At 44.1% G+C, this 16,185-nt stretch overlaps 1 protein-coding gene across 1 annotated transcript in view; it reads right to left on the reverse strand.

Moving 5' to 3' along the window:
* MGA (MAX dimerization protein MGA) overlaps positions 1-16,185 on the reverse strand; it is a 2,673,741-nt gene that overhangs the window by 741,249 nt on the left and 1,916,307 nt on the right. Inside the window, exon 16 of the mRNA XM_044060555.1 lies at positions 11,230-12,539. Coding sequence (XP_043916490.1) covers positions 11,230-12,539 — 1,310 coding nt within the window. The remainder of the gene's footprint in view (positions 1-11,229; positions 12,540-16,185) is intronic.

Below are 16,185 nucleotides of genomic sequence, written 5' to 3' on the forward strand. Positions count from 1 at the left end.
CTCAGAATGTTCTGAGGTAATAGAGGCTTGGTCTGAGGAAGGGTAGTCTTCCTCCAATCTGGGCCTTTTGTCCGAGGGGGGTTGAGAACCCCTGATAAGAGTAATCAAATCCTCAGCCATTTTGAGCATCTGTTTTTTAGGCATGGGGCCTTGAGAGGGGCTCTGTGGAGCTTGTCTTTTAGTTTTCATGGCTGCTTTAGATTTTGTGAAAGCCTTAATGGAAAAAGAGGAAGGCCTGAAGACACCTTGAGAGGTGGCAGGCCTGTCTAAACTCTGAGTTTCCCCGCCAAGGGTGGCGTCGGCACCTGTAGTCGGAGTGGGGGCCGAGGAGCCTGCGACCTCGGGCACAGAAGACACCGCTAAAGAAGCGTCATCGGTACTCAGAGGCTGCGTAGGTGCCTTGCTGAGAACCGGAGCACCTGTAGCCGGCTTTAGCGTGGTGTCGGTAGAAGTCGCGGACCTCGTATGATGGTCCTTATCTTTGCATCTTTTACTCAAAACTGGAGTCGGAGTATCCAACGACATAATGTAATTAAACTTTTTACCAAAATAGTGTTGGGCGAACTCCGCCCAACGCTTAATAGCGCGTTTGTTGAATCTAGCACAAAAACGACAGGCCGAGACGTCGTGGTCTGGGCCTAAGCAAGGAATGCAGAAGGAATGAAAATCCTTATGCGGTATTTGCTTCCCACATGAAATGCAGTTATTAACTTTGTCTGACATCGGTCTGAGGCAAGAAAAGTTTCCCCAACGAGGTACTTAGCTTTCAAGAAGACTTCGGCTGAAATATTTTTCGTAAATCTCAGGAGCTGGCCGACTGGCACTTGCGAACTGCTTCTGCTTCGGGCACCGCGCGGCAAGAAAGACTGAAGAAATTGGCACCGGCTGGTTCTTTTATACCCCTGCCGCACTGACGTCAGGGAAGAAGCAATGACAACCGACGCCGGACCTAGACTTTGGAATTTGGCCGACCGAGGACCCGCCTGACGGCAGGATAACCCATCTGTTATGACTGCAGCTGTATGCACGATGAACATTCCTGGGGTTTCTGCTGTGTCTGGGTTTGGCTTGAGAAGACCTGGAAGGGGCTGGAAATGACCAATTCTTAGAGGGCCAGTGCCTACAAATTTAGGAGGCTGAACTTGTAAGAAATCTTTTAACAGTTTGCATAGATTTAGCTTTATCTTCCATCTTTTTAAGAACTTCCTCAGCCTTGTTGCCAAACAGGCGGTCCTGATTTAAGGGAGCATCCAACAATTTAGCTTTAACATGATCGGGCAAATATTGCTCCTTAAGCCAAGCATGTCTTCTGAGCACAGACCCAGTAACAGCAGCTATGCAAGAGGCCTCTAATGAATCAAATCCACATTGCAAAGTATGTTTTCCAACCTGTTCAGCAGAATGCATTAAATTCTGTCATTCTCTATTTTCCGCAAAGTCAGGGATCAACATCATTTTCCGTTTAAGCAATCCAATAACATGTTGCTGATACTTTAATATATGAAACTGGCAGTATAAAGCCCTAATGGCCAAGGCTGCAGAAGCGTAAACCTTCTTACCCAATCTATCCAGCGCCCTGGAGTCTCTATCAGAAGGGGTAGGATTTTTAGCAGTAGAAGCCTTAATGCCCTTGGGTCCCTGTGATATAGTCTATGGATCCGCAATAGGATTTTTCAAAAGGAACTTGTGTGAATCAGCAACCCTGTAATATCTGTCAGTTTTCTGGGAGTAGGAGGCAAGGAATCAGGGGCCAAACTAGATTCCGAAAAAGCATTATCAACAATGTCTAGTTTAGGAGGAATAGCTAAAGGCCTATGCTGAGGCAGGAGTAAGAAATCCCTAAGCCTCTTTTTTGAGTCAGAAAAAAAACTGGCTTTCCCAGTGGAAATGCTCCCTTAGTGTATGTAAAGTTTCACCAAAAGAAAAATACTCTGGAGGGAATAGAGTCTTCTGCATCAGAATCCTCATAAGTAGATAAGGGCAAATCCAGATCATCAGAAGAATCAGAAAAATCAGAACCCTGTTCAGAAGATTCATAAACAACTTCAGTACTAGGTCTCTTAGAAGAGGGAGGTTGGCTTCCCCTGATTAGAGTTATAAGATCTTCAGCCATTCTTATCATTTGTTTTTTAGGCACAGAGGCCTGAGCATGCGGCCTGGGCGCCGTTTTTTTAGACATGGTTCGAGATTTAGGCCTAAATAAAGAAGGAGGCGTCGGTTTAATATGCAAGTCCATAGGACTGAATACACCCTCAGAAGCCAGTGCCTGCACAGCAGCTCTGGACCCATCCAAGGTAAAGACATCTGCGGGTTCCATAGTTGAAGCATCTCGCGACATACTTGACTCCAAATGGATCTCAGTAGAGGCCTGCGAGAATCAGAAGTAGCGGGTATCATGGGCTGCGAAAGCGCCTCACTGAGTACCGGTGAACTGGCGATTGGCTTAGGAGGAGTGTTGTTGGCAGTTTTGGACCTCTGTGGCCTGACTCTGTCTTTATCTTTGCATTTTTATGAAATCCCGGTAGTCGAATGGCTAACAGATGATATTTTTGGATAATTAAACCAAGAACCAAAATATTCAGAGACAAAAATATACTGACAACGGATAGTGCGCTGATAAAATGCAGCATAAAACCGGCAGCAAGGTACGTCGTGGTCAGGGCCTAGGCAAGGAATACAGTACGAATGAAAATCTGTAGGAGGTATTTGCTTTCCACAAGTAATACAATTAACTTTTACTGACATAGGTAAGGAGCAAGAAAAAGTTTCCCCAATGGGGTACTTAGCTTTCGTTGAAGACTTCGGTTCTGAAACTCGAAAACGAAAATTTCAGGAGTCGGCCAACCGGCACTTGCAAACTGCTTCTGCTTCAGGCACCGCACGGCAAGAAAGACTGATGTAATGGTGTTGGCTGCAAGTTTTATACCCCTGACGACCTGAAGTCATGGAAGAAGGGACAGCAACCAACGCAAGACCCAAGACTTTGTTAATCAGGCCGACTGAGGGCTACTGCAAGCAGATAACCCAAATGTAATGACTGCAACAGTGAAACACGAATAACATCTGATAGTGCATACAGCCTGCCCTGAAACGTAGACATTTCCTGCAAGACTCCCTTATGGGGATGTGCAGATAAGCTTCTTTTAAGTCTAGGGTGACTAACCAGGCATCCTTGGCTAGCATAGGAAGAAGCTGTTGCAGTGTAAGCATTTTGAATTTTGGGACCACCAGAAAGGTGTTGCAAATTGATAGATCAAGGATAGGGTGCCAAGAGCCCTCTTTTCTGGGCACCAGGAACAGTCTGGAGTAGAAACACTGTCCCCTTTGTTCTACTGGAACAGGTTGAATAGCCCTGATATTGAGAAGGGAAAGTACTTGCTTTTGAGCCTCTGCCCACTGGTTTGGAGGAAGGTCTGGCAACCCGCTTGAGGTTGGCAGTGAATGGAAGTAGAATCTGTATCCTTGGGATACAATGTTTAGAACCCATCGGTCCTGAGTAACGGACATCCAGTTTTTTGCATGAAGGGCAGGTTTTCCTCCTTGGGGTGCAAGTACTTGGGCATGGCTGGGAAGGATAACTGAAAAGTCATTGTGAACATTTTCCATAAGGGGGTGGCTTACCACTCCCTGTTTTTAAGGTGGGAGCACTCCATTGCTTAGATTTCTGCATACTCCGAGACTGTAGTTTTGGTGGTCCGTTTCTCCTGGGTTTGGACCGAGAAGGCCTGGGAGGGACTGGAAAGGACCAGTTTTTAGAAGGCCAATGTCTACTGAATCCAGGTGGCTGCATCTGTAAAAAATCTTTGACAGTTTGCCTAGATTTAGCTTTTTCCTCCATCTTTTTAAGAACTTCTGCTCTGGTGCCAAACAAACGGCCCTGATTTAATGGAGCATCTAATAATTTATGACATGGTCTGGCAAGATTTGTTCCTTCAGCCAAGCATACCTTCTCAGTGCAGCCCTGCAAGATGCTACTAAGCCATCAAAACCATACTACAAAGTAGGTTTACTAACTTGGTTTGCAGAATGCATTAACTCTTGTAAATCTTTATTTACTGCACAATCTGGAAGTAGCACCATTTTTTGTTTAATTAGTTCCATAACATGTTGTTGGTACTTCAACATGTGAAACTGGAAACTCAAAGCCCTGATGGCAAGAGTTGCAGAGGTATATACCCTTCTTACCCCATCTGTCTAAAGCTCTTAAATCCCTGTCTGAAGGGTAGGGTTTTTGGCTGTAGTAGCCTTAATGCCTTTAGGTCCCTGGGAAATGGTCTCTGGATCCACAGTAGAATTCTTAAAAAGAAATTTGTGAGAGTCAGGTACTCTGTAGTACTGGTCAGGTTTCCTAGGGGCCAGTGGTAGAGTGTCAGGAGTAAGACTGGATTCCATGAAGACATCATATACAATATCCAGGACAGGGGGTACAGCTAGAGGCCTGTGCTGAGGCAAATCTAAAAATTCTCTGAGTCTCTTTTTGGTATGAGGATAGTTCTGGCATTCCCAGCGGAAATGCTCTCAAAGTATGCAAGGTTTCACCAAAAGAAAAATCCTCTGGAGGGGATGCAGAGGGAATGGATTCCTCCGCATCTGAATCCCCACAGGCTGATAAGGGTATGTCCTGGTAATCAGAAGGGTCAGAGTCATCAGACTCCTGGTCTGTAGAATCAGAAGGAAATTCAATTATTTGTCTTTTAGCAGGGGAAGGCTGGCTTCCCCTAATTAGAGTAATAAGGTCTTCAGCCATTCTAAGCATTTGTTTTTGCGGCATGGGAGCGTGAGCATGTGCTTTGGTCATCGATTTTCTAGGCGTAGTGCGAACTCTGGGCTTGAGAAACTCGGTAGTTTTAGCTAAAAACGAAGTTGTTGGTTTAATACGTACATCGGTAGGTCGAAATACACTCTTAGAAGCCGGTGCCTGTACAGCGGCTCCAGACCCATCCAATGTAGAGACATCTGCAGGTTCCATAGTCGAAGAAGTACCTCGCAGCATACTGGACTCAGAATGGGTCTCAGCAGAGGCCTTCGAATCTGTAGAACCTGGTTTCAGGGGCTGCAAAGGTGCCTCAATTAGTACTGGTGGACTGGCGACTAGCTTAACGGAAGTGTCGTCGGCACTTTTGGACCTGTGCGGTCTGTCTACGACTTTATCCTTACTTTTTTTTGGAAGATCGGTAGTCAGATGGCTTATCGAAGCCATTCTGAAATATGGAGAGCGAGAACAAAAGAATTCAGCGACAAAGATAGCCCAACGACAAATGGTTCGGGCGTTAAAACACATCGTGGTCTGGGCCTAAACAGGTGACGCAATAAGAATGAAAATCTCTGTGAGGTATTTGCTTTCCACAGGCAAGACAATTGTAAACTTTTTCTGACATCGGTTAGAGCAAGAAAAAAGGATCCTCAATGGGGTACTTAGCTTTAGAAGACTTCAGGTGTGAAACTCGAAAAATGAAAATTTCAGGTAGCGGCTGACTGGCACTTGCGAACTACTTCTGCTTCGGGCTCCTCCACGGTAAGAAAGACTGATGTAATGGCTTCGGCTGCATGTTTGATAACCCTGACGACCTGATGTCATGGAAGAGGTGACAGCATCCAACGCAGAAATCCCAAGACTCTGGTATTCAGGGCGACTGAGGGCTACCTGCAGGCAGATAACCCAAGTGTGATGACTGCAACAGTGAAACATGAAGAACATCCACACTTGCTGAGGCCAGAAAGGAGCAATGAGGATTACCCTGCTCTTCTACCTGTGCTTTCTGAAGAAACCTAGGAATTAGAGGTAGAGGTGGGGATGCGTAAAGTAGACCAGGGGGCCAAGTATGAACTAGAGCAACTCTTGCGGCTGTCCCTGAAGAGGGATCAGGGCAAAGAACCTGCTGCATTTGTTGTTGTGAGGGGACACAAAGAGATCACAGCATGGCTGACCCCATTTATGAAAGATCATGTTTGCCACTGAATACTTTAGAGACCACTTATGAGGCAACAGCAAGACTCTGTTCAGCCTGTCCGCTAGAATGTTTCACATCCCTGAAATATATGATGCAATTAGAAAGCAGTTGGTAGAGATCACCTATTGCTTCTTGACAGTGTGCAAGACCTGGTTCCTCCTTGCTTGTTGATGTAGCAAGCAACTGATATATTGCCTGTCTGTATCACAATAGTCCCTAGAGGAAGAAAGCTGTGCAGGGTTTGCAATGCCAGAAGGACCACTCTCATCTCCAGAATGTTGATATGCAGATTGGTCTCCTGTGATGTCCACATGCCCTGGACCGTCTATCGCAGGAAATGCCCCCCTCCTTATCTACCAGGCACCTGTGGGCAACGTGGCATTTGGGGAGGGGGTACAAAGGGACGACCTTGTTCGATATCTGAAGAATGCAGCCACCACCACAGAAGCGAGTCTTTGCACACTCTTGAATGTTTGAGTGGATAGCTCAGGAGATGTTGGTGCAAGGACTACTGGACTGCTAATGTCCACTGCAGAACTCTCATGCTTAGTCTTGCTGTAGGCAACAGAGTAGTTGTGGCAGCCATAGACCCTAATGCTCTTAGAACTAATTTCACTGCCAAAATCAGTACTGACAGAATCTGTCTGACATGTAGTCTTAGTAGAAATTCTGTCTGAAGGAAGAAAGATCAGAGTTTTGGATGTGTCCAGACGTGCTCCTATAAAGTCTATCACTTGGACAGGGTCCAGTTCCAATTTCTGCATGCTGATAGTTATGCCTAAGATAAGGGCTAAGCGTAACAAATAATCCCTGGCTTGAGTGAGTAGATGCCTGGTTGGAGGGGTGATGAGCCAATCGTCCAGGTAATGAAACATGTGGAATCCCTGCAGTCTCAAGTGAGCTATGACTTAATTTGTTCTGTCTAATATTGATAACCAGGTCCATGAAGCAACTCAGGGAGAAGTACAAACCCCTGCGTACTCCCTCCATGTATTCTTCTTGTACGAAGCAATCATCCAGCTAAGTAAGGATGCATGCACATGCTGTTTGCCTTGCAAAACTCAATTACTGGAAGCAGGCATTTTTTTAAGAGACTGGGTACGATACACAAGCCAATGGGTAATAATGGCAGCTGGAAACATTTCCCCATGCTGCCAATCTGAGAAATGTGTCTGTGCTGTTTGGCAATGGGAGTGTGAAGGTAGGCATCTTTTAGGTCTAGGCTGCCCATAACAGCCTAAGATGGCAGCAAGAGATAATGGGCTTAGGAGAGTCAAGATTTGAAGCTCTGGGACAACAAAAAAAACGATTAAGTGGTAAGAGTCTACAATGGGTCTCCATGCGCCTTCCCTTCTTAGCACCACAAAGAATATGGAGTAGAATCCTTGTCCTTCCTTCCCAAACAGAATTCTCAATATGGCCCCTAACTGATGCATTTGTCTTAAAGCAGCAGGTATACGGTCTGACTGTCCTTTGGATGGAAGGGAATTCCTCTCCATTTTGAGACTCTAAGAAACTGTAAGTTGCAACCTCATAGTAGTACATCCAGGACCCACTAGTCTTGAGCAATGACATCCCAGTCTTTGACAAAGAAAGCTAAGTGCATTCCAACTCACTCTCTCACTCTCTGAAGGAAGAAGGACAACTGCAGAACAGAGGGAGAGGATTTCCCTTTTCCTGTTTGTCTGCCTTGCTTAGGGCATGATGACCAGTATTTAGATATGTAATTACAGCTGACATTAGGAGTCTGGGCATGAAAAAGCTGTTTAAAATACAGCATTGTACTGACATTCTCCTCCACTCACTAAATGGTGTTGAAAGACAAGATCCTTGTCCAAAGGTGCAATAAGAAGCTCTGTCTGGTCTGGAAAGGGCCAAATAGCATGTCTCCAAATACCAGACCTTGTGGCTACTTAACTACAAAATGCATTAACGGCATCATAATGATCTGAGCTGCCAGGACACAGAGTTCAAGCACCTCCAGCTTCAAATCATTACCTTGCATTTCCTCTGCCTTAGTATTTGCCTTCTCCAGTAGGGACTGCTAAAAGATACCCATGTGGGTTTGGGCACTCTAAGGCTCTGAAAGACAGGATGCCACAACTGTAAACCTTTGTCCTTAATCTGGTGACTATTGTCTTTTCCCTGTCACTGGGCATGGCATTCCTGAATGGAGCCAGCATAGGTCCCTTGTTTGAATTTAGGGACACCACAGCTATATCAGTTAGAGGATTCTTAATGAAATTTGGAGGACCCTTAACTCTTAAAAAATGGCCAGGTCTGTCTTTGGGCAGAGGGAAAGGAATATAACTCCCAAAGATGAACTAGTGAACACCTCCTCCAGGTCATTCATGACTGGAACAGCAGCAAGTGCTCTACACTCAAGCAGGCTCATGAAAGCTCCATATTTAAGCCTAAACTTTGAGTAAACCTTAGCCTCCCATTGGAAATCCACTTTCATTTCATGAAAGATTTCTGCAAAAGAGAAATCCTCTGGCAGAGAAGCAGAGGATAAGGTGTCCTCAGTATCCGATTCATATGAAGCAGAAAGTATATGATCTGTACAAACCAATCCATTTGCTTCAGTCATGGGAGTCAAAATCAACAGTAGGTTCCATCTTTCTCTTCTTGGAAGAGGACCACAGATGACTCAAGGATTTCCAGTGCTGGCGGAATGGACTTTGGGAAAGATGTAAAATCCTCATCCAGTTAGACAAGTGCTAGGAAGAATTCTGGAAAATAGAAGGCACAGAGGCAATGCCTGACAGACTAATGCAATCTGGTAGACATTGGGTTTTGGTCCTCAGTTCTTTGCATCCCATAATTTTTGGTAAAACAATCCTAGAGGAATCAGGGATGGAAACCAAGGCTTTGATGTAGTAGCCAGGAACCCTCTTATGGGCAAATACTGTTCAGATACCACCCTCCACTTCAGTAATAAGAATACAAATGTCTAACACAGATGGTGCCCAAGAACCTGGAGGTACAGTAAAGTTGTCTGTCCAGGAGATGTGAGAAGCTGAAGGCATTAAGGGCTCCAGAGTGGTCACACCAGAGACAATGCTGGGAATGGTCTCTGGAAATAGGTGGAAGGGAGCTGTGAAAACACCTCCAAGTCCAGAAATGTCAGATAATGGAAGGCTCAAGACATCCGTCACAATGTCCCTGGTCTCTCAATGCTTCTTCACATATTTCCTGCCTACATGTTTCTGTTTTATTGGAAAGTTCCTGGAAACCTAGTCTGATGCCATTATGGCTTGGAAAAGGGAATACTCCACATTTTTTTTGGCTGTTAGTTCCTGGATAGACTGTCTTCTCTTGCAGATTGTTCTTGGTGTGAAACTGCTGCAATGCAGACAAAAAGCCCACATTATGCACTAGGCAAAGCCAAAATAAACACAGAGTGAAAATGGTTTACCATTGTTATTTCGAACAGCAAAACATTTGCCGTTCGAAATAACGAAAACTTAAAATGAAACCAAACATTTTGAACGTACACAATGTCACCCCAAATGATCGACACATTTGAGTAGACATTGTCACTGAAAATGTCATGTGATAGCCGTATAGGAGCTGATGTAAATCAAACTCCTATACAACATATTATGTTTTTGCAGGGGGGCAAGCCCCCCTGCCACACCCCCTGCAACTAATATATTCCATCTTCGAGATCGCACTACAGTGGGGATATGGACGAATTTCCAATCCCCACTGTAGTGCGATCTCCATACATATAGTCGACCACAGTTATACAAATGCACTACTTCATTTGCATAAGTGTGCTCGACTATCCAATACACTTTTCATTTTGTGCACGACATTCTGATTTTTGTCAGCATAACTGCCGACAGAATGTCATTCGCACAACTGACAGTAAACCCGTGAAAATCCTTGTTGGGAATTTGCATCTCAAAACAGAGAAATGAACTGCTTTAACATTTTTTTCATATTCAGAATAAGACTCCAACATTAGCTAAAATCAAGTGCTACAGGGAAAGGATAAGAAAATTCCTTATGGGGTTCTTGGCTTCTGGAAGGTGGCAGAGTGACAGACGGACTGAATGCAAGTACGCATGCATGGTTCACAATACTGCATGGCAAGAAAGATCCCAAAATGGTGTCAGCAATGTACCTTTTATTCCATCAACTTCCTTCCATATTTGTGCAGTGATGGCAGGGTGTTGACTCTTCACCATAGAGGAAACTAAGGCTCTGGAAGACATGCCGGACAGTCAGGAGAGCAGCAGGCAGGAATCCAAAAAGTCAAGACTGCAATACTAAATATTGTGATCTGTCACACAGACCGCCATTATTACTTGCTGAGGTCTGAAGTCTCCTGCTTGCAAATTATTCACAATATTAGTCAGTAAACCTACATGTGTGGATGCTGCTACAATCTACATTTAAAGCAAGTAAAAACGAGCAGGGTACTGAAAAATGACCAATAATCCAATAAAAGAGTACCATGGTATGTAAAAACGGAACAAAGTGAATTTAAAACAGTTTAACAGTTTATTCCACTAAAGCACGCACTATACATGTTCAAAACACAAACGCATTTAAACACTCAGTGTTTTCGTCTCATCAGTAAAGACTTCATCAGATGACGAAAAATTTCTATTTACCATTTATATAGCCTCAACTTTTAAACTAAACCAATCAAAACTGTGCAAATTTGCAAAATATAATTAATGATGCAATTAAAATCAATTCACCCTAGTCTACTTTATATAAAATTTAAAATGTTACGAGTGGACAAAAGGAAATACACAGTCCACAGAGTGATGAAAGAACCCACATCATCACCAAGGGAAGGGTTTAAGCCACTTAGAATTAAAAACGCCCTCCACAGTCAGAAAGCAAGATAGGGCAAATAAACTCCAATGCCTGATGGCATGATAGCCCTCCTCCTCAACACAGTTCTGAACATAGTGAATTATATTTTTTTGCCTTAGTAAAATAAAAAGTTAATTATTTAAGTCTCTGAAAAGGTAAATCTCAAACTGTTCACATTTCCAAGCATGATCAGAAACCACAGACTATTTTTTTCTGGTTTTCTTATTTGACATTTAGTTAATTTCATTTCAGGAAGGTGAAATACAAACGTTTTCTGAAGAAATATATTCCCAATCTAATAATAATTGAAGTCACGGATTAAAATTCTGGACTCTTTCTAGCCTCACATCAAGGTTTGTGTACTAATATTTTATGTAAGGAACTGAAAAATAAAGTAAAGTTTCATAACCACAAATGTCAACAGACAACAGGTTGTACTCACCAGCCTCTCAACATCCACATCCTCTACTTCACTCTGACCATCAGAAGCAATTTCACTCTGTGGATAATCAGTCAGTTCATCAGCAGAGTCATCTGTCTTCTCCTCCTCCTCATCAGCAGTGATGTCCACTGTGGCAATATCTTCCTCAATGCCATCCACAATCTCACCAGGCTCCCATTCTCTCTTCTTAGCCAAGACATACTTCGGTGCAACAGGCATGGCTCGTGGCAACTTTACCTTACTTATCTTTTCAGTAATGGACATTCCTTTGCTATGCAATTTGAAAGATTCCAAGTTCTGTTTAAAATCGGTCTTGCCATTGGACCAGCACTTTTTGGTCTGGGGACTACAACCTAAACTGGAATTTGTCCTAGTATCACTAAAGCGTTCTCTTTCCGATACTGCAAAGTTGCTTACCGCAGTTATTGCTTGTTTAGAAGCAGGAGACAAACTGTCTTCTGCTGTATCCAACACTGACATGGCACTGTCTGCTGAAGGACAATGGATAACAGTTGCATCCTTTGCAGGTGATGCACTAATACCGTGGTGACGTTGTTCAATAGTGTAAGAGTGATCATTGGACACAGCAGCTGCTGGGGAAGATCCTGGTGCCACAGACTCATTCTGACTCAACAGTGATGCGGTGTGCTGCTCCTCACTTACGTTTGAAATTATACCTTCATCAGGAAGTTTAACAGCAGGCCGACTCAGCAGTGATGTGGTGTGCTGCTCCTCCCTTATGTTTGCAATGACACTTTCATCAGGAAGTTTAACAGCAGGCCTCTCAGTGCTCTGTGTTCTGTCTGACACTGTGCTTTCTTTTCCTGTTTTCAAAATGGAACAAGTTGAGTTATCATCCACTTTCAGAGTAGAAATGGAACTCTTCTCACCATCTTCACCATTCTGCACACCTTTTGCAGCATAGAGCATGGTAGCATGGTTTACAACAGCACTAGGGACAACCTTCTGCCCAGGTAGCTGCAACAAAGCAAAACTGCCAGTCTGTAGGGGCAGCACACCAGAGGGACTGCCAGACTGCCCCGCTGCATTATATGTTACAACTCTGGCTTCACCTGCACTCTGTACTGATGACACATTACTTATACCAGAAGGAGATATTCGCATAGTTAATGTACCTGACCTGCTTTTAAGGTTACTGGCTGCTGGTGAAGAAGTGGACAATGTAACTGTGCTGCTCAAAGGTGCAGAAGACTGGAAGGTAGTGGGGACAGCAGCAGTGGTAGTAAATGCAAGATTTTCTGATGGCTTGGCTGACAGAGGAGTAGGAAGCTGCACAGATGGAGGAGCTCCTAGAAAAAGAAGAAGTGTTTTTTAATCTTCTACAGTCATAAAATGTGCACAAAAAAAAGACCTTTCCAAGCAGCAGTACCAATCAGCAACCAATCATATAACACAATGTAGTGGCATCCTACTTCAACACAATTCCTGAATCAGTTCCCTTCAGAAATGTTTCTGCAACCTTCATTTATTGTCTAAAATGTTAACAGAGAAATGCAGACAGACAGCTGAGCAGTTCACAACATACAGTAGCAAAATACAGCCGATGTGCAAACTCAACAGAAATTCAAACACACTCAAGTAGCAAAGATTACTAACAAAACAAATGCTAAACAACCCAAAAAAGTAGGATACTCTTCCTTCTACAAGACTTTTGGGCAATCTTTATTTATGGCTACCACTACTGATAATAATGGATAATGCCGCTATAAAGATTACTTAAAAGTTATGCTCTTACAATGACTAGGTATCTGTGTTGCCCATTTTTATTCTTCCACAACATATGGATTCAGATCTGACTTGGCCACTTATTTCAGAGTTAGGAAGCAGCTCTCAAACTCCTCCCTATACCCATAACGCTCTGCTGTATCACCAAAGCCCCAGATTGAGTTTGCTGTGCAATCCCCATAGTATCAACAGAGACGGGAGATGAGTAGGTTCCAATACAGTCCAAATAGGTCAACCCAGAAGCTTTGAATGGGGGCAGGATGGGAGGGAAGTTGAGGAAGAATGAGAATGGACGACACAGATACCTAGTTAACATAACTTTTAAATGTGATGTCCTTTTCATTCTTCCTCAACGTATGGGACAGAGTACCCAGTTATACTGTTCCTGGGTGGCCCTCATGGAAGGATAATCTGGAGCACAGGTGAACCAAAGGAGGCTCTATGCCTAGAAATAATATCCAATTTGTAATGGGATACAAAAGTATGAGCATTGGACCATGTAGCTGCAGCACAAATGTCAACAGATGTTCTGGACCGAAAAGCAGATGAAGTAGCATGTGACACCCCCACCTTTGGGCCAGTAATCAAGGAGTCTCAATCCTTACCACAGGCACCTGTGGGGAATGGTCACTGGGAGCATAAAGTACAGTTTTCTACCTACCATAAATGTAGATGTTCGAGTGCTAATACAGCTGCAGTCATTACAGATGGGTTCTCCTGCCGTCAGGCGGGTCCTCGGTCGGCCGAATTCCAAAGTCTAGGTCCGGCGTCGGTTGTTGTCGCCTTCTTCCTGACGTCAGTGCGACAGGGGTATACAAGACACGGCCAACGCCATTTTCTTCAGTCTTTCTTGCCACAGATGTCAGGTGCCCCCAGAAGGAAGGCAATACATAATTTATATATCTATGTATAGTCATGCAATGCAATATAATCAAAATTCAGTAGTTGCAAGCAAATACACCATAGAAGGATAACCCAAACAGGTTGTTTGTGGAGGAGTTAGCCACTAGGCCTGTACCAAGAGGGGAAGGAGGGAGGGAAACCTGGACTGCAGCTGTATTAGCACTCGAACATCTACATTTATGGTAGGTACAAAACTGTATTATGTTCATCATGCATACAGCTGCAGTCATTACAGATGGTTAGAATCCCAAAGCTACGCACAGGGTGGTAGGCACTAGGTGAAATTAGGAGGAGCCAGAATGCCCTGCAACACAGCAGTGGCAAAGCCTGCTCTTGTTTTGGATTATAAAGGTAGGTGGTAGTGTTTAGTGAAGGTATGCACCGAACTCCAAGTGGCTGCTTCCAAAATATCTTTGGTAGGAACTCCTCTGAGGAAGGCTGTAGAGGTAGCTGTGGCCCTTGTGGAGTGGACTCGGATGCATGTAGGCACAGATTTACCATGAAAGGAGTAACAAAAACGTATGCAGTGGCCTATCCATTTTGAAATTGTCTGTTTGGAAATTGGCTTCCCTTGAGCTCCTACAGCATAGGACACAAAGAGTTGTTCTGATTTCCTGAACGGCTTTGTTCTGTCCAAATAGTAACGCAGCTGTCTATGGATGTCTAAGGAATGAAGCAGCCTTTCCCCTTTGTTTTGAGGATTGGGGTAAAAGGTAGGTAAGTGTATGGCCTGATTTAAAGCTACCCTGGATACTACCTTAGGCATAAATGACGGGTTGGTTCATAGGGAAACCCTGTCATGATGGAAGATGAGAAAGGGTTGCACAGCCATGAGGGCTTGTAATTCCGAGACCCTACGAGCTGAGGTAATAGCCAGAAGGAAAGCTGTTTTCCAGGACAAATATTGCAAATCTGTTGAGGCAGCAGGTTCAAAGGGAGGCAATGTTAATTTTTCCAGTATGTAATTAAGATCCCAGGCTGGGATTGGTTGTTTCCTTGGAGGTCTTATATTCTTAGCCCCTCTGAGGAACTGTCTTAAGAGTGGGTGAGAGAATAAGGGTGGATCAGTGTTGTATTCTGCAGAAATGGCTGAGGCATGGATTTTAATGGAGGAGAATGACAGTCCACTGTTCAGCAGCTCAGTTAGATACTGTAATATCTGAGGCAAATTCAGTTTTCTAGGATCCTGGTCCTTTTTCTCATTCCAAGCACAAAACCGTTTCCATTTTGCGGAGTAAGCTTTTCTAGTAGATGGCCTTCTGGCTTCCAAAATGACATCCAGTACCTCCTTGGAGAGTAGGGTCTGTTGTGGTGTTAAGGAATTTTCCATGCAGCCAGATTGAGTGTTTTCAGCTGACTGTGAAGAGTTTTGTAACTGTGCTGAGTCAGAAAGAGAGGCATTAGAGGTAGGGTCCAGGGAGGAGAATGTGTTAGGCTCCTCAGGAGTGGATACCAGTGTTGTCTTGGCCAGTCTGGAGCAATCAGTATCATCTTTGGTCTGTCTGCTCTTGTTTCAAAAGCACCTTGGTCAGTAGAGGAAGAGGTGGAAAGGCGTAAACAGTCCATGCTGCCCAACTGAAAGAAAGGGCATCCACTCTCCAGGCCTTTGGATGAAATGTCCTTGAGCAGAACTTTGTCAATTGGTGATTTTTGTGGGAGGCAAAGAGATCTATGTCTGGCCTTCCCCAGGCTTGGATTACCTTTGTAAACACTTGAGGATGCAACTTCCATTCGTGAGGGTCTGTCATATTTCTGCTTAGATTGTCTGCCAGCGTGTTTTCCATACCTGGCACGTACTGTGCTTGAAGCTCGATTTGGCATTCCAGAGCCCTGTTCCAAAGTGACATGGCCAGCCTGCAGAGGGGGTATGAATGTGTTCCTCCCTGTTTGTTTATATACCACATTACTGTGGTGTTGTCTGTTCTTACTAACAATTGCCCTGGATGCAGGAGGTACTTGAAAGCTGTAATTGCATTTATCACTGCTAGCATTTCCTTTTGACTGATGTGAAGGTGCTTTTCCTTTTGGGACCATTTGCCCTGAATGCACCTGTCATGTGTGCCCCCCAGGCGTAGTCTGAGGCGTCTGTTGTGATGACTTGATTTGCTTGAGGTTTGCTGAATGGTAGACCTGCGTTTGTTTGGCATGTTTGAGCCCACCATAGAAATTCCTTTTGTAAACATGGAATTAGTGGTATTATTGTTTCCAAACTGTGGCTGTGTTGAGACCATCGGTTTTTTAGGTACCACTGAAGTTTTTTCATATGCAACTCTGCACATGGTATTAGAAGAATGCAAGATACCATGA

The sequence above is a fragment of the Protopterus annectens genome, chromosome 2.part0 (assembly GCF_019279795.1).
Source record: "Protopterus annectens isolate FY-2018-M chromosome 2.part0, PAN1.0, whole genome shotgun sequence".
Lineage (NCBI taxonomy): Eukaryota > Metazoa > Chordata > Ceratodontiformes > Protopteridae > Protopterus > Protopterus annectens.